The 17,487-nt window shown below is 42.2% G+C and overlaps 3 protein-coding genes across 3 annotated transcripts; 1 reads left to right on the forward strand and 2 right to left on the reverse strand. All coding sequences in view use genetic code 11, as the record gives it.

Moving 5' to 3' along the window:
• Window positions 1–786: 786 nt before the first annotated feature.
• On the reverse strand, window positions 787–12,117 carry EGR_06710 (MMS19 nucleotide excision repair protein; the record flags this gene model as incomplete). Its single annotated transcript, XM_024495959.1, has 18 exons — window positions 787–978; window positions 2,009–2,236; window positions 3,182–3,255; window positions 5,827–6,297; window positions 6,722–6,881; window positions 6,949–7,011; window positions 7,077–7,128; window positions 8,056–8,278; window positions 8,357–8,491; window positions 8,639–8,730; window positions 9,116–9,380; window positions 9,892–9,973; window positions 10,041–10,337; window positions 10,455–10,544; window positions 10,784–11,092; window positions 11,467–11,897; window positions 11,944–12,047; window positions 12,083–12,117. 18 exons carry the CDS (start codon window positions 12,115–12,117, stop codon window positions 787–789), a joined length of 3,303 nt encoding a protein of 1,100 aa, XP_024349619.1.
• A 677-nt stretch (window positions 12,118–12,794) lies between these two features.
• EGR_06711 (General transcription factor IIH subunit 4) lies at window positions 12,795–15,141 on the forward strand (the record flags this gene model as incomplete). The annotated part of the gene is made up of 10 exons (XM_024495960.1): window positions 12,795–12,913; window positions 12,948–13,184; window positions 13,212–13,308; window positions 13,342–13,430; window positions 13,464–13,575; window positions 13,610–13,678; window positions 13,720–14,044; window positions 14,326–14,456; window positions 14,782–14,904; window positions 15,034–15,141. The coding sequence occupies 10 exons, from the start codon at window positions 12,795–12,797 to the stop codon at window positions 15,139–15,141; spliced, it is 1,410 nt and encodes a 469-aa protein (XP_024349620.1).
• An 813-nt stretch (window positions 15,142–15,954) lies between these two features.
• Window positions 15,955–16,356, reverse strand: EGR_06712 (hypothetical protein; the record flags this gene model as incomplete). Its single annotated transcript, XM_024495961.1, has 4 exons — window positions 15,955–16,004; window positions 16,039–16,122; window positions 16,153–16,254; window positions 16,287–16,356. 4 exons carry the CDS (start codon window positions 16,354–16,356, stop codon window positions 15,955–15,957), a joined length of 306 nt encoding a protein of 101 aa, XP_024349621.1.
• Between the last annotated feature and the right edge of the window lie 1,131 nt (window positions 16,357–17,487).

Here is a 17,487-nt window from a genome sequence, read left to right on the forward strand (position 1 = left end):
GCACTTCGCATCACATTACATCAAACCTCAGACGTGCCACCATTCACTCGCCTCCACACCACTACGACATTTAGCATCTACTTAGCAATCGCTCCACGACTTACTCGCTAAGGGGGTGGTTGATGCTTCATTACCCTGCTTTCCTTGTTTTATCGAAGGTTGTAAATACAAAACGCGCTCTGCAAGTTGAACCCCGCACTTTTCATTCTTCCACTGACTACAGTAAGAGAAACAGGGAATTGGGGTACCTGTCGTGATGTCCTTGAATTCGATGATACTGATTTTAACAATACGAAAACACTAAATAGCAATTCAGCATCCTCCAAGATTGCTTGCATTTGTCTGAAGGCCGGCTACACATCGAAACATAGAACCTTACCAATGATTCCAAACATACCGATAACCTGACTAGACGAACGGCACAACAACAGAGTCTGTACTTACTTTCGTGTAGTAGGTTGGGTGAATTATGCGTTGATTCCAGTAGTACATCATTGCATAACCTGCCAGCAACGTAAAATGGTTACCATCACACGAGCTTTCGTCCTACACATTACATGCGTCTCAGAAACTTCCCTGGTCCGCTATTCAGTGAAAAGCCTCCTCACAAGGCTTTTCAAGTGCTCATTCCATATGGCTACGTATATGCTCTAAAAGAGTCCCACCTACTCTCAAAGGGCAACCGATAGCTACAAAAAATCGTTCACTTATTCAAAATGGAAAAGACGGGAGAGACCGAAGAGGGTGATTATGGGAGTTGGAGGAGGGTGGATGGTTGTTGACGGGTCAGACTTTGAGACACCAATCGTTGTGTGCACGAGCAGCCTCCAGCCGCACAGATTGGCAATCGTCGTCAAGCAGGTCCTCCAACAGACGCCGAATGGCGCCACGATGGCGAGCCGTCACCGCAGGTGGAAGATCCACCAAGAAGCGCAGGCAACGCGCCAAGTTGAAGCGCAGACTCGAAGCAGTCCGCAACTAAATAGTGAGGTAAAAGAATTAATTCCTTTGCGTGTTTGAACATTTCTACAAGGCATTAACTTCAAAATAAGGCGACATTCAGTGGAGTAAGGCGCTGCAATTTCTATTAGTTTAGATGAATGCAGTTAACGGTTACACAGATGTGTTGACTAAAAGGGATGAAGCTTAGTTCTGATGTGGATGAATAACCTCACAATCAAGTTAAAAAGCGGGTCAGGCGTTTCAACTACACATGAACCATACACCCTTATAACTACCAGACAACCATCGCTGTAGTGCAAGAAACTATGAGGGTATATCAGAGTGGTTAAAGGATCTACGATGGCCTAATAAAAAAACGGTTAAAATTTAATTAGTACTTCTGACGGCACCCACTTTCAATCTTCGGAGCACATATTAAGGTTGTTTTCAAGAAATCCTTCCAGAAGTACGCATTATATTGTCCTGGGAAGACTAATACCAACTAGAACAGTGAACTTCAAGCGTCCTTTTAAAATCCTCCCGCGGCATTCTATGGAGATTAGGAGTTTATATTTCACAATTTTTTCACCAAAAAAAGTCGATAAAAAAGCGATAGTTGCGTCATCTTAGAGAGGGAAAGCAATTGTGAGGCTCATAAACGCAGCGATCGGAAAGTAGTTTACGCCACCGTATAGCGAATTTCATCGCCTACAAAACAGGCCATCACTCAAACCGGCGATAATAATTGATAACCACTTTGGAGTTCCCTTTATCCGCTCCTGAAGGACGATGCTCTATTGCAAAGATGCACATCAAACGAGAGGCAGTGATGACAAATTGACTTACAAATTTGAAAAGCACTCCACGTAAATAACCTCAGCATGCTATGTAAACCGAGAAGATAGCAGGAGTGCACAGTAAAGATAGTCGCAAAATGCGAGGCTTGCTACGATATGCACCAAGTCCCAATACTTGTAAAAAACACAACAGTAGCAGTAACTATCAACATCAGCGCTTGTCTCAGCCTGGTTTCAGTGTACGTAAAAGATCAGGGGAGTTTACCCACCGAGGAATCGGCAGAAGCACAGGTGACTCGTAGGCAGAGGAGCTTTTCGAGGAAATCGTCGGTGGCGTCGGGGGAGGAGGGGAGGGAAAACGAGGAGGAAGAAAGGATGGAGGGAGCAGGGCGATGAGCTGCCAGTCGAGCGATGACGAAAAGGCCCAGTGCCTGCGTCTGCTGTCCCATCGCATGTCGAGCATCACCTATCACGCCCAGCACAGCCGCTTCCAAGGCCTAGGAAAAATCCAAAATATGCATGCACGCTCGGTCAGTTAAATAAACCACCAAATGCATTCTACTCAAGTTGCTGCTACCCATCTGGCTTTTCTCATCCGATGCCATTCAAAATGCATCCAGGGCTTTTTATGGGCTGTAAAAATAAGAGGAAAATGGAAGAGGAGTTTTAGGCTAAAATAAACTGGGCTGGAAGCCCATATGCTCAAATCACAATTAAATTTTAACCAGGTACGAAAATTATTTTAAAAAGGTGGCCTAGTACAGCACCAAAGTAAATAATCTGACGAAGTAATGGTGGCAGATAATACTTCCAGTTTGTCAAAATTTACTGACGAAAGTCTCTTGCATTTTGCATCTTCTAGTTTTCCAACACGCATAAAACACATCTTTAAATAAACCCAATCATATGAAGCAAGATTGGGGTGATAATAAGATAATATAATATAAGAGACTATATACACAATCCGATAAATTACATCGAATTATTGCTGAACTTACAATTTAGTAACCTCTGTTGGGTTAGCCGGTGAGGGTCTTTGGTTTGATCAAGAACATGTTATGGCATGGATGACGCTACCGAACTCGGAAACGAATGAGTGCGGCGAAAAGGAAAAAAACTACAAAATTCCGCCCCCTAATTACGTCAGAGTAGTGCGAGGAGGCTGTGGTAGGGATGCAGCCACATCACGAAGGTATGTCAAAAGAACACGAAACCTATAAAATCGCTTTTAACTGGAATATATCTCTACTACTGGCATTGGGCCGATTTCGGTGAAGTTTGATAGTCGTACATAGTTTTAGGAGAGACATGATATTATTATAGATAGACTGGATTTACGAATTTTTTATTGTTGGCGAGATAGACCTTATCATACCAGATTGGGAAAGCAGCAGTAATAAAGAGATGTTATCGAAATTATTGTAACTGCTGACATCACTTACATTTGAGGCGTAGTCATCAACGATATTGTCGGGGAGGAGTGAAGCCAATCGTAGATAGCCATGAAGGAAGGCCTCTGAAAGAAATGAAGTGGACATTCTCGCCCCAGTCTAGGCAAAATAGGTGCTGGTTTGGATCCAAGGCTTTTGAGAGTTTGGAGAATTGTAACAAGGTAAAATCTGCTCGAATCAAATAAGTATCCATGGCGGAGTGGCCACAGCATAATAAAATCACCCCATCCATTAATTTAAAAGGTCCCAGAAACAGTATCCATCGGCTAATTTTAGAAAAACAGAGATCTTTTGTAGCAACAAACTTCCGCTTTTTTTCGGGACTGCAAACGTATGCCGGCCACAATTTCGCACTAGAACTGCAGAGGCAGTGCTGTTGTTTTCAAAAGAAACCGTAGGATAGAAACGCGTAAAATAGTTGTAACGTCTGATAAAGTGGAAAAAGAATAGCAGCAAGCAAAGGGAGTGGTTGGGAATTTTGGCAAATACGAATGCAAATACCCAAACTCTTTAAAAGTGACAGTTATCGAAATCACACAAAGATGGTGTGACGGAAACGCAGGTGAGGGTTTTAGGGGAGAAACCACGTTACACTCATCACAAACCTACAGATGAAGCCACTGACGCGAGTTCCCTAACCTCAAGAAAGTAATTTTACTGTCTATGTTCACAGACCTAAAACTTCTTGACTTGCGACATCCCATTGCAATAAAACGAGTAAAATAAGGTAGTGATCGGAAATAGTACAGCAATACAATCCACAAATAGTTTTACAAGAATTGGGAACTACAAATGCAAGGCGTCAAAAGTTAAGCTTGATCTCGGTCCGACATGGATGAGATGCCCTACAAGGCACCAGTTAAACTAGGCATTAACATACGAAACTGTCACTCAGGGGCGCCCTACGAAAGTTATCATACCAGTAAACTTCTCAAATTAAAAAAGAAACCTCAGTGACGTGTCATACTATTCTATCAAAACTTCAACATTGCCGGATGGCTCTATTAAGGAATAAAAATAAAGTGCATGGGCTGACACTCGAGCATTTCCAAAAAGGTAAGGGCTTGCAGCCGTTTAGGCATGCAAACATCTGGTATCGTATTCATCTAAAGTTCAATTGCTAAAGAAAAAATTCTCTCAGATACGTCATAAGACAGTGCAACTCAGGATAGATGGAGCGATGTGGGTTGAACGGAGAGGAAGCCGTCGCTGAGGCCGCTGTGGGTGCACTTTCGAACTGGAAACAACGTTGGTGAAACTGATTTAAAAAAGTAGTGAAAAACTAATTCTGGGGGACTGAAAAGTGCTGAGACTTGTTACTACTGTGATTTCGAGTTCACGAGACTGGGATACACGGTATGAAAGAAATGAGCACCTCCAAGAGGCAAAAAATGGCTTCACACAGGCGAAAAATAACTTAATGAGGTTGATAAGCCAAGTCTCGTCTATAAGAGAGCAAAACTAACAAATTGCCTTCAAAGATGAATGCATGTCAGTTGGCAAGGGGTGAAAGACGAAACCCAATTCAAATCGCGCAAATACAATCTCGATTGCTAAATCGAGGAGGCGAGGGGCATCTAGATTTCAAAAGATCTAAAATGTTCAATGATGTTTACACATCCCAAGGGACACCACAATCGGTTCAAACATTTTTGGGCCCGAGGCGACTAAAGGGACTTTTGAATGCAGTAGTGACAAAAAAAATCTCGATCTGTTAGTGGGGTGTGAATTTATTAAACGCAAATATAAACACCCAACAGCTGTTGTAGCAACAAGTTGGTTCAACATCTCCAGAAATAGCTGGGGGGGGGGGGCTGCTTGCCACGAAAACGCAGTCAGCATTAGTGCAATGCAAAAAACGTCTCAAATTAAGCAATTATTCCATTAAACCTTCTCCAGAATCCATACACAAATAACTTTTAATTGAAAATAGGCTTTGAAGAGTGCGCTCTCTACTGTCTCTTTATTTTTATTGACAAATAGCAGTGGGTGCGAAGTGGAAGTCGCATACATGTGCTTGACTTTATGCGCCTTCTTGCTGATGTCGAAAATAGCTGCTGCGAAAGGCTTTGATAATAAGGTTGCATAAAAGCAAAATAATTGTATGGTAAACAGCGCTCACAGGAGATAGAGGTAAGACAACGCGAGAACCGCGCTGTGGCAATTTGATAAAAGAGGATATTCATGACCAGTTTAAACTATCCCTTGTATCCTGTCAAACACGCTAGGGATATTCTTTCAACAGTTCAAAAAGATTGATTTTCCAGAAGGAGAACAACTGAGCTTAGAAGACCAGAAAGAGTTGACTCAAGACGGGTCGTCATCAAAACGCTGCATTAGAAGTTAAACAACATAGACGATTCATTAATGGAGAGATTTTCGCCTTCAGGATGAAGCAAGACCACGGAAAACACATTGTACTCCCACCGGCTGTCCAAAGCATAAAAAAGTGAAGTAATTAAATGACTCATCGAGTGGAATAGCCTGACTAGTCGAAATGTGACCCGTAGAACGCAACTAGAAGAGTGCAAATTTTGGGGAAGGGACAATATCACAAATTTTAGCAAATAGGAGATAAGACATGGATCTGTACAGAACGGTGGATGCTAACAATATAGGCGGAAACGGTAGTGCACCTTCTAAGGAGGCCTGCTCAGAGGATGGACCAGCGACTTCCCTCAGTAGCTGCCAAGCGGTACGTAGGCGCAGACCGACAAGACAGAAGCACTTCTGTACGGCTAACGGATTCACCAGACAGTGAGTGATCTCCTCGTCCAGACACAGCGGCTCCAGCTCAACCTCGGTCTCTAGCCCGATATCAACGTCCGCAGCCTCGCGGAGGGGTAAGAGGAGGTGGAGGGAACAGAGGAGGCAGGCGCGTTGAAGGCCCTGCGTCGGACAGGGTACGTTAGTGGATAAGAGGATGTCAAGGAGATGCTCCAATAGGCGTTTTCGGGCTGTAGCAGTGGCACTGAGCTGCGAGACGAGGAGACCTCGCAAAGTGAGTACCACGAAACGCGAGGTCGGGACAAAGGAGGCACCGCGCCCTCCCTCGTCCATATGCGCCAACAGCAAGTTAAGGACTTTCGCAAGAATCTCCGCCACACCTGAATAAAAAATATTGATAAAGTGGGACTCCTTGACGTATGATCCTGTAAACATGTGATTAAAATTCCAACATTTAAAACTATTCAAACAGGTGTAGCTTTATCAGAAAAAAAGTTAAGTTACTTACATTAAAGCACGGCTGTTTGGAATTTTAAGGTGAATGCATAAAGCACACACCGGATGAACAAAGGCCGTTAATGTAAATACGAAAAAGCCCACAAACAAAAAGCTAATCACCCTCTATTAAACAAAAAGGCATCCTACACCTTTGATCAATCTTCTCTGTTCTTACTAGGTCGTATCTTTAATTGGTAATGGAAAAGCGGATACTATAGAGACGATTGGAAGTAGTACAACACCCTAACAACTATTCAACTTATGCATCGTGGCAGATGTTTCAAGGGAGCAAACAAGCAATCTTACCACTGCCAGGAAATTTGTTTATCAATGTGGCAGAACAGACGCACAATTCGTTAAAGACAATACTTCGCAGAGAGGAATTGGTAGAATGATGGTTAGAAATGAAAACAGTGAAAAAATTGAATAACAAATCGACAATTTCCTTCAGCAGTATGTCTGGCAGCTAGAAAAGAAAGAAGAACTAACGGAGGAAGTTTGAATATCAGGATGCAAAGTGATAAGAAACTCACCTTCGGGCGAAGAGCTGAAATGATCTCGCAATCAAAGAGAACGGCAGCGTACGAATTGGAAGGCTACAGCAGAGATTGTTTTATTGGTGAACGAAATACTGTGTTTTCAAATGGCATAAAAGACAAACCTGACGCGTCTTTCCAAATTCCACGAGGGAGGTGAAGATTTCCACCTGATGCCTACAGAGGGGTGAGGATTATCGTTGATGGCACATTGTGATTGACAAGAAATATAGAAGCTCTTACAATTTTGAGATAATGGCTTACATTGCTTTTCAATAAAAAGGTTACCAATGAAATTTTTGAGGTGTTGGTTAAAATCTGCGATGAAAAATCGGGAGTCGGTAGACTGAAAAACATACAGAAACCTCTAGATTCACGAGTGCAATTTTTGTCACAATAGCTTCGCAAAGCGCCACCATTGCCTTTTTCAGTGATATCATAAGCCACTACTAAACGGCACACCAAGAAGGGGTCGCGGCATATGCGCCAATAACACATAAAGATGTCTCATGGTCACATTATCCCATAGCATTAAATCTATGCTTGTTTTAATTCTTCTTAGGTCCATAGGCCCAATACATCTGTGATTATTGTTCAAGGTAAAATACAAAATTCAGGTATTTCATGAAATGTCGCTCTCGGTTTGTACACAACGTAGGCTATGACAGTTGAACCTTTAGCACTTCAGTCACCTTTGGGCGGTGACTTAATCAGTAAAATCACCATTTAGTTAGAGAACGCATGGTGATGCCCTTGTTTAGAAAAGTCCAGATACTAACCACCGTGAGTAGACACGACTTGAATGCGAATCCCCGAACGAGAGGAGGTTGTGGAAGAAAACACAAATTTCTCGCACCATTAGCCTCAAGCTCACCAAATATAAATATGGTCAAGTATTCAATGCCGATGCTAGTCGACATAAACTAGACATGTTTGGAGCGTAGCATTCAATTTGAAGAATATTTTTTGTTACCCATTTCTAGGTAAGGGTCAAATGCAAATAACGAAAACCTTTACGGTTAACTAGTTAAGCTGAACTGTTTCATGAATTAAAACATTTTATATCAGATTATTGGCCAAAAATCAATAAAAAACAAAGCGTACACTTCCGAAAGACTTGAAGAAACCAAACGTATCGACGAAAGCAGATCTAGTAAGCAGGATTTGGCCTCCTCTCTGGGCAACTCCCCTATCAAACGCTCTGCCACGTTAAAAATGTCATTTATTCGGTGTTGCAGAATGTGTGCCAAAAATGGAAGCAAATTGTTCTCGTCACTATTTTGAAGCGATTTTGTTACAAAGAGGACTGCAGAGACCATTTGGAGGACTAAAATATGTAAAACACCAAGTCTACTTACACATTTTAAGTAAAAATGCTCCCGACGGGATAAACATGGTTACGAACCGGGAGTGAGGCTGACTGGATCTGAACAACGTTGAAAAAGAAGAGTGAAAAGATTGTTAAGAATAACATCACTATTGCAGGAGGCTCGTTGAAGTACTTCTATGGCGACACCCTCAAGTTCAACAGATGAATCACCTGTAAAAGCGGAAACCAGATGTTAATTTGCATGTCTAGCATCAGAGCCACAATAGCTGGAAGAACAGAAAAACAGGATATTTGGAATGAAAGGAAATTAAACAGAAAATCAACGAATTAATTCAGGGAACACGTAGGCAACCTCACCTTGAAGCAGCTTAAAGAGAAGAAGCAGAAGACCGTCTTCTCCCAATGAAAACTGAGACACGAGTTTGGCTAGCAAACACTGTTGCTCCATTCTAGAACAGAGGAATTTTGTGATGAGAATATGCTTCTCCCTTAGGATCCGTGTCTCAGCGATTCCAAAAAAACTTTTAACTGCTAAACGAAAACAAATGTGTGGGACTTTAAAATAGTCATTTATGAATCTCACGAGGTTGAAACATGAATCCGAATTAAGCGCACAATCCTAGTATTTTGAATGGGCATATCACCACTTTACAAAAATGGTGACGTGACCATTTATCGAAACAATTTAATCGGACAAGCAATCACGCGCAATCTCGAGAGGCCCTTTCAATTCAGTGCTTATGAGACACATTTATTTATACATTAATCGACCATTCCATTGGGAACAAAGATGATAATGTAGAGTTCTACGAAAAACCGTAGCAATTATATTACCTCAGAGCGTATAGTGGCGTCTCCGTCCCCTCAGTGGATACCATATGTTCAAGAACATGCGGACAAAATTCCAAGAACGTCTTCCTCACCTCGTCGTCGTTCCTGAGGAGTGAAAGCAATCTACAAAGTAGACCGAAAGCGGCGATTTCAGTTAGACTACGTTGATTGTCACCGTCACACATTCGAAGATCACAGCAGGACCGTTTTAGGGTATGCGAGAAGTTGAATACAATGGCGCGGACATCTTCCTCCTTCGTCTGAAGGTCTGCATGTAAATGTGTAATAGAAACGAACGTGTCAAGACTAAAGACGGATGACATTCCAGAAGTTTACAAATGATGGTCATTTAAAGTCCCTGCATTTGCGTAGGAGCAGAGAACATATGTGCACTAAAATCTGAGAACAGTAACAGGGTTACGTGATTATATGAATAAAAATAATAAACTCTTCTTTAACTCAAAGTACAAATCACGTGAGCAATCCTGATAATTTAATCAGCTTGGATTTATCATCCTAAGATGCAGAAAACCGAAATGTTGCCGACCTTTCAACTAACGTACCCGCAAGAGCAAGTTATTTCCTGTAAAACTAGTAAATAAGTAACTTTTGGACGGATATTCAAGACATCTCCCTGAATACTGGATTAAAAGTATGGGCTTTCACAAAGTAAAGATAACACTTTTGATAAATATCCATATGTAAATCCGCAAATGTTTATGATTAAGGTGAGAAAAACCTGCCGTAGTGGTTGTGTCAAAATGGAAAAAGTAACATACCTTCAAACGATAGATTCTTGCACCGAGAAAAGTGCGACAGAAGACGGTTTAGAAATAAGATGTGAGGTGTCCACATGATGATCTATAAAAAACGACTGGCTATTTTTACTAACACACACAGACAGAGCACGCGAGAGGTGGGGGCACACCTCTTCAAATTTAATTTGATAGAAGCAGTCATCGGTGGGCAACGGGTCAACTTTAGGCCAAAGGAGCGGTGCGGCGAGTCGGTGGAAGAGGCGAGCGAGTAGTGGACCGCTGGGGCTTGCAAGAACCCCCGTGAGCAGACAGTCAGCAAACAAATTTTGCGGCGCCACCTTCGAAATCCCATGTGCACTACCTGGAGCCATGGCAAACCACCCATCGACCTCTGGTGACGCCTCCTCTGCTCGCTCTTCTGGCCAGAGGCACTTCAGTAGTATCTCGACAAAGTCCATCTCTTCTGGCTGAATGGATGAATGTGGCCTCGCTTTGTTATCAAAGTCTTCATTTTTGTACATTCAAGCACAAATTTCGGAAATGCAGGGTAGAACATGCTGACAAATCAAAAGACCGTTACGAACCCCGCCTCTATACGTCAATGCCAGTCCAGCAACGATGGAAAGCGTCTGACTGATGTCTTCTGTGTCACATGAAGTATCCAATTCGGTTGCCTAAAAATGAGAAATATAGAACTGAAAATTTAATGTGGATGCACAATTCGTATACAAAAGGAGGGACATAATGGGTGATAGCAGTTTGTATGTGGAAACTTACGATGGGATTCGAAAAGCTGCTTGTCACTTTAAAGGTGAATATAATACCAAAGGTCAAGGAAGTTTCGCATGATTGCGTGCACTTCGAAAAACAGGCGGGGAAGAAATTTAATGGATAGGGAAATTCAAGCACTTACCAGCTGGCTGACCAAATTGCAGAGGGCGAAAATGTAAGCAGTGACGTGAGCAGTGGGAATGGGATCCCGTTGTTTCGGTGGAAGGATAAGAAGAAATTCGGAGAGGAAAGAAGCTGCGTGAAGTGTACCGATCAAACAGTCGGCGAGGAGACCAAGGGCGTCGGTGCGCGCCTCTGGTCGTCGCGCAGTGGCCTTCTCGATGAGCAGCGGGAGCAAAAGGCCTCCATCGAGGTGTCGTGCCGCCCACAGGCAAGTCCGTAACCGTTCCGCCAGCCGCGCTCTACTTACCACCGAGGTGCTCCCTGGCGGCTGCATAGTTAACGTGAACGCGAAACGGCCTAATTATTGCTATGTTCTATACTGAATACATTGAAGCGCAACTACCTAAAGGTGATCCAACAGTTGATTACGTAAAAATTGCTACCACGTAGAGATGCCAGAGAGCGAACAACGTGGAGCGAGATCCTGGACACAAACGACATTCATTTAGTCTTCGTGATGCAAGATCAGCGTTAAAAACCCCTACCTTCATGTTGACGTTGGTACACAAACTTGCATCAAATTTAAATTATGAACAAAGCGCTAAAAAGCACTGACTGACCTTTTAGACCATTGCACATAAAATGACGCTATATCAAACAGTTCATACACCGAAAGGAAACAAATCAACCGAATTCTCTTACCGGTGTGTAATCCACTGGGAAGTAGGCTGCCATACAGTCAAAGTGTTCCTCGGCCAAATGTGCTAGCTCGAAGTGCTGTAAGACAAGTGGATGCATGGAGAACACCAACATAAGACACTCAGGGTCTTTTTCTCCCTCCAGAGAGCCTATAAAACCTCGAACAAATTCCAACTTCATCAAAATAAGGCCACTCCGTGTGCGATCGCACGAGATTAAAGCAAGGAGAAGCCGATAAGCAACTCGTCGCTCATTCTTTCGAAGGCTTGGTATGTGAAGGCTTGAAAATAATCCATCGCCGCAAATTTTTACGGCACAATCAGCACCAAGCAGCTGTTGCTCAGCTAACCAAAGAATGCCGTCAAGGATAATGCCGATTAAATCAGGGTCGGATAAAATCAAACGCGAGACATAAAACTCTACCACGTAAAACACTACACCAAAATCGATGAAGCGACATTGGGAAATTCGACACATTACCTTCTGAATCAGTAAAGCATTTTGGTGGTCGTGAGCGAATGCCATTATTAAGTTTTTTGAACGCATCCTTCTGAAGAGAACCATCAGGACTAGTCAAACCCGCACTATAAAATTGGCTCATTGAGAGTAATTAAGTTACTGCAAGAACTCGACGAGATTTAGCAACTCCGACATAGCTATGGGCTGAAGGGAACAGTATGACTGGTCTCAAAATGGCGACCAAAAGGAAATGTTGTGATTCTGTAACAAGAACAAATTTGCAACTCCAAATAGGGAGCGTCTTCAGAGGATTCATATTTTAATAGGCAAAAGTAAACATCAGTGCCATATGAAAGTTCTCGGGGTCGCAGACCATAAATATTACATCGGAAACACTACTATCATGCGTACCTAAACAAATACGCGTCAGAAGAAGCGAAGCAATGCTAGTGGTGCCTAATATGAAATGCAAGAGAATAATCACTAGTGCATGCACAACAAGAGACCGTTAACTTACAATCAAATGACTGTGATTTAAAAGGCTGAAATAACAATGGGGGTTATAGGGAGAAACTAAGGAAGTCGAGAACTGCACGGCACAATCTATTACAATTCCAAATTATTTCCCACCCTGGCTGAACCAGCCCTGATGCGCGTGGCCTACACAACAGGCAGCTAAGTACTTTTAAGGAAATGACTAGTTTAACACTTGTAATAGACACAAAATATCACTCACGAGAACGAATTTTAGTAAAAATGCATCAAAGTAAACTAACATATTGTTTTAAGACCTTAATATCCTAAATAAAAAATATTGATATCGTGAAATTGTAGAGCCAAGTACAAATAAGCCAATTATTATTACAGTGGTAATGTGTGCTAAGAAGGTGGCCGAATCCGCTGCTTGTATTTTCGATTATCTAAAAACCTTGGATGCAAATGACTTAGATGAATTATACAGTCATCCACCAACTTGCCTCATTGTATTTAGGTTTGGCTATGGTTCACGGATTGTCAATTACTAGAGAGCTCGAAGAACTCGCGAAACAGATCGTTCATCGGTTGCTCTTTCTTGAACAAGCAATACCAAAATCAATAATCACTGGATGGGTTCCAAAAGGTTCACAGGGGCTTTTGAGTCAGGCTTGTAAAGATTTGTCCGATTTGTGTGTATGGCACAGCATTGACAGTGACAGTGCTCGGGGATCCTGGAGGCTTAATAAAAAGTTTCAAGAATCAATGAAAGTGTCACTTTTTGGCGGGTAAATGGCCTTTTTTCTAATTTTTAGAGGACCTCAATTATTAAGTGATTTTGGTTCAACTGCTGCGGAAAAGCATCCAAAGGATGCGGAATTCTTGGATAACTATGCATCTGAAAGGTGGGATGTAAGTTAGCTGTTTCTTTCTACCCGCGATTAGTCTATTTTACATTTCATGGTCGGATCAGACTCAGCTGAGGTGGGTACCTGTGTCAGAGATGTGCTTTTACTGTCTGGATTGATGAAAAGGTACGACAAATCCTCGATATTCTAGCGCAGTAGAGGAGGTCCTGACCTTTCAATGGGTATTACACAAAGGGGATTTCAGTTCCTCCTCATGGACAGGCCAACACAAGTTCTTAGATTTATGCTGCATTATTTTGATTACCTTAAGGTATTTGGTTACAAATATTTCATTCAGCCTATAGGGAAATCAGATGCACATAATCGAGGCACTTCACTTTGTTTTCCAGTTGAGCTTCCTCTCATTTGGCAAGGTATGTTTTCTCGTACCCAAAATTAATAGTTTTTGTGATAGAGTTATCCTATCAGTATGCTGTCACAGACACAACAAGATCTGTTGCAGCACATGCGAGAGCTGGGTTTAGCTTACCAACGCAAACGCACTGCCCCTCGGTTCTACGTGACTCGTTTAGCACTGAGTCTCGCTTTTGGCTCCCCGGCAGCCCTAAATTCTTTGCGTGGCTCTGTTGATGCAGAACCTGATGCTCTCTTCTCGGCCAATCGTCTTCCCACTGGAGTCAGTCAGCGTGGCTCTAGGGGCAGTGGCACTGGTACCGGAGACACATCGGATATCGGCTATATTCTTGTTGAGACAAACTTTCGACTTTACGCCTATACCGGTGAGCACCATTTTCATCGAGCCTTTTTCGCCAGAATGCACATCCTCATGTGGTTGTTGAGTTCACCCACCTATGGTGTAGTATTAGTTTAACCCATACTGTTGTTAATGACTAGTTGGAAATTATGCGATAAATGCTCTTCCATTCGTCGCCGTCAAGACTAGAAGTACATTAAAATATGATGTAGGAATAGGAAACGCCGATTTCCCTGTTCTCGCGTTATTACTGTCACGCCTGTCAAAAATTACGCAGGTACAACCGATTTTCATTCTACCTTTTAGATTCACTTCTCAAAACAGCTTTATTGAGCCTTTTTAGTAAAATTCGCGTGCGCTACCCTAACTTGGTGGTAGCTGACATCACCCGAGACTCCGTTCGAGAGGCTCTGCTGAGAGGAATCAGTGCCAATCAAGTTCGTTTGATTAGCTTTCAGTTCTCCCATAATCCCTGTTTCTTTGCTTGAAGTCATCTGAAATAATCGTAATTAAAAACCACAAACACTGCTCATAAATGCACGTAGCAAACGTCTTCACTGCAGAATGGGATTATGGCCGTCCTCTTTCAAGAACGACTTAAAGCCGATTCTATCTCCTATTGTAGATCATATCATTCCTTATTTCCAATGCCCATCCAGATATGCTTAGACACGTAAGCATGACTGCATTCTTAAAAACGCCTGTGCGATGCTATATCTAGATAATTATTTATCGACCCACATTCACGCTTTTGTCACACAGCCAACAATTCTACCACCGACACTTGTGGATCAGATCCGTCTCTGGGAGCTTGAACGAGACCGGCTTTTCTTCCAGGAGGGTTGCCTTTATGAACAGTTTGCTAAAAATACCGACTTTGAGATGGTTCGTGATTTCGCAAAGGCAAGTCAACAAATACGCAATTCAATTACAAAAATTTGCGAAAATGTAGACAATTATGCATTAAGTATCACAGACCCTTAACGCACAAAATCGTCAATGTTTATGTTCTAGAGTAATGGATATCTATTGTGGGAATGTCCAGAACGTCGGGTCATGGTCGTCTCTAAAGCTGGCCACGACGACGTTCGCGCATTTTGGAAGCAGAAGCGACCCGTGTAAGAAAATAAAGATTTCCATGTACAGTCATCCCTTCTTCCTGTTTCGTCGGGCGAAGCGAAGTACAGCACCATTCACCAACCCTGGAACATTATTTACCGGAACATCTCTATCTTTCAATATTACCTCGTTCGAGATAAGGCAATGCGTCCTCCAAAATCTTCGCCAGTTCAAGCGCTTGGGTGGCGAAGTGACAGAGAAGGCTCTCACAATCGCCGCCTTGTCGTGCTTATCAAGGCGTGTAGTGTGCGTTCTGTATTCTTCTCCCTCTCTGTCAAGTCTCTCATTAATTGCATCTGCTACAGCGGAAAAGACATCGTTGACCTTACTACCATTCGGAACTGCCACAGGAACTTTTTCATTCCCTCGAATAACCATCAATTGCATAGCCTAAAGCAGCGCGTCTACAGGTAGATGAACCTTACTTGGCCGTGGTGAAGAGCTATCATGTTGTCAATGCGCTTCTCGGTTAGATCGGCGTTTACACACTTTATGCCTTTCACAAAGTCGTCATTATCAGTTAGATTGGATATATTTGCAACGATTTTATCTCGAAAGGATTGGAAGGTAGAAAGGAAATTCTCGGCATCCCTAGCAAGATTATCATCCATTGGTCTAAAGCAATTCGTTTGTGAAATGATCAGTTAATACATATCACGTCAGCTATGTGGATATACACGAACATATTTAGGATAGCAAATCAATCAGGTACTAAACGGAATGATGAAGGCCAAAGTGGAGGTGAGTCGGTACAATCGAAGTGTGTATTTAACAGCTGTATAGTGTACAGAGCGTAAAATATTGTTCCAATGCGGTTCAGCGTTTCCCCAATATATTCAAGAATTTTCCACGGGCCATTTCTTTGGCTAAATAGAATAAGTTACGCGACAGTATACGTACACTCTTCTAGTCCAACTTGGTAAGCCAGATTTTGCAAATGTTTAATTTTGTCCATGAGCTGCTGTGTTGACAAACTCCCAAAATCTCAAGCGTGATTGTGGATGTTTTACTTACCATGTATCAACTCCAGATCTTCTTTGTCCAAGTCCGTCCTGTATTTAGATGGCGTCTGAATATTTAGATCTGGCTGTCTTGTTGATATAAATTCCGAAACACCTGCAGGGATATTAATTGAGGGGATCTTGTACTTTGATCGGGCCAGAGTTCCGGAGACGCCCTATCGAGATTTTCATCGCTGGCTAGCTCCTGGTCTTCCATTCTCATGTGCTATTCGTAGTGGGGCAGCCCGCTAACCTAGCGTTTAAATCAGTGCAGCCCCGCTAGGTTACGAGAATATCATAAAACGACTCCCAGAATATTGCGAAATGTTACGGAGGCAGGATTTCGTTTGATACAGAATAAAGGGAAACGCGACGGGTATAAATGCGTGCTAAAAGATGAAGACAATTAGTTTACCAATTTTGTACACAAATTATGAGGTAGCATCCGGATTTCAAAAAGACAGCGTTTAGGCCATAAAAGTTTGCTCGGAACAAGTGCAGGGTTAGCTGGTTGACTAAGTTTTTTACTGGTGTGCGAAAGAATATGTTGGCCCTTACCCAATATTAAGGTGAAATGTTTCTCTGCAAAAAAATCAACTGTTGTAGTGAACGATCAAAGCAGCTTAGCCTATAAGGCCGTAAATGTGGTATTCGAAAATGTAAAAATTTTGCTAAAGGTCTTAGGTCTCACAGGTTCATTTAAGGCTTATAACTGTAAAAATTTCCAGTACCTAATCATTTGACTGCAAATTTTTGTGGTTGTCTAAGGCGCTTAGTTTTTTAGTAGATATTATTACTGCTAAAACGAAAATGGCGAACTGCATGACCAAAACAATAAAGCACTGCTTGTTTGTTTTTTTAAATTCTCTCTCAAAAATAGATTTAGGAGCATTCTGCACCTTAGTTTTTCCTCATTTAAAGCCCAAATAATATCGTGTGTTTTCATTTGCTGGTTACTGCACCGCCTAATGTGAGAGGTTTCTGAGCTATTTGCGCTTCTTTGAGGCTTCCAAAAGCAATATTTCATATTATGCTAAAATGCTGCTCATATTAACTAGTATCTTTGATAAGAGTGATTTGTTGGTCATTATACCGCCTCATTCGTGTTAGTACGTCCAAATTTTCCTCGATTGAAGGCTTTAGTGCTTAGTATCTCATGCTTTCACTCTGTTTATTAGTCCCAGGATTTCTCTATCATTTTATTTCCCGCTGTAAGTCTTCGTTACAGGGTTATCTTTTTTTGGGCGAATGGGTTTTAGACTATTCAAACGTATATCTCCCGAATTCACCGGGGATTTCTGGTTGCCGTGAATTTTTGTATTTGGTATCACTCCTGACTTTTTCTTGT

This window comes from Echinococcus granulosus (assembly GCF_000524195.1).
Source record: "Echinococcus granulosus chromosome Unknown EG_S00062, whole genome shotgun sequence".
NCBI classification, from domain to species: Eukaryota; Metazoa; Platyhelminthes; class Cestoda; order Cyclophyllidea; family Taeniidae; genus Echinococcus; species Echinococcus granulosus.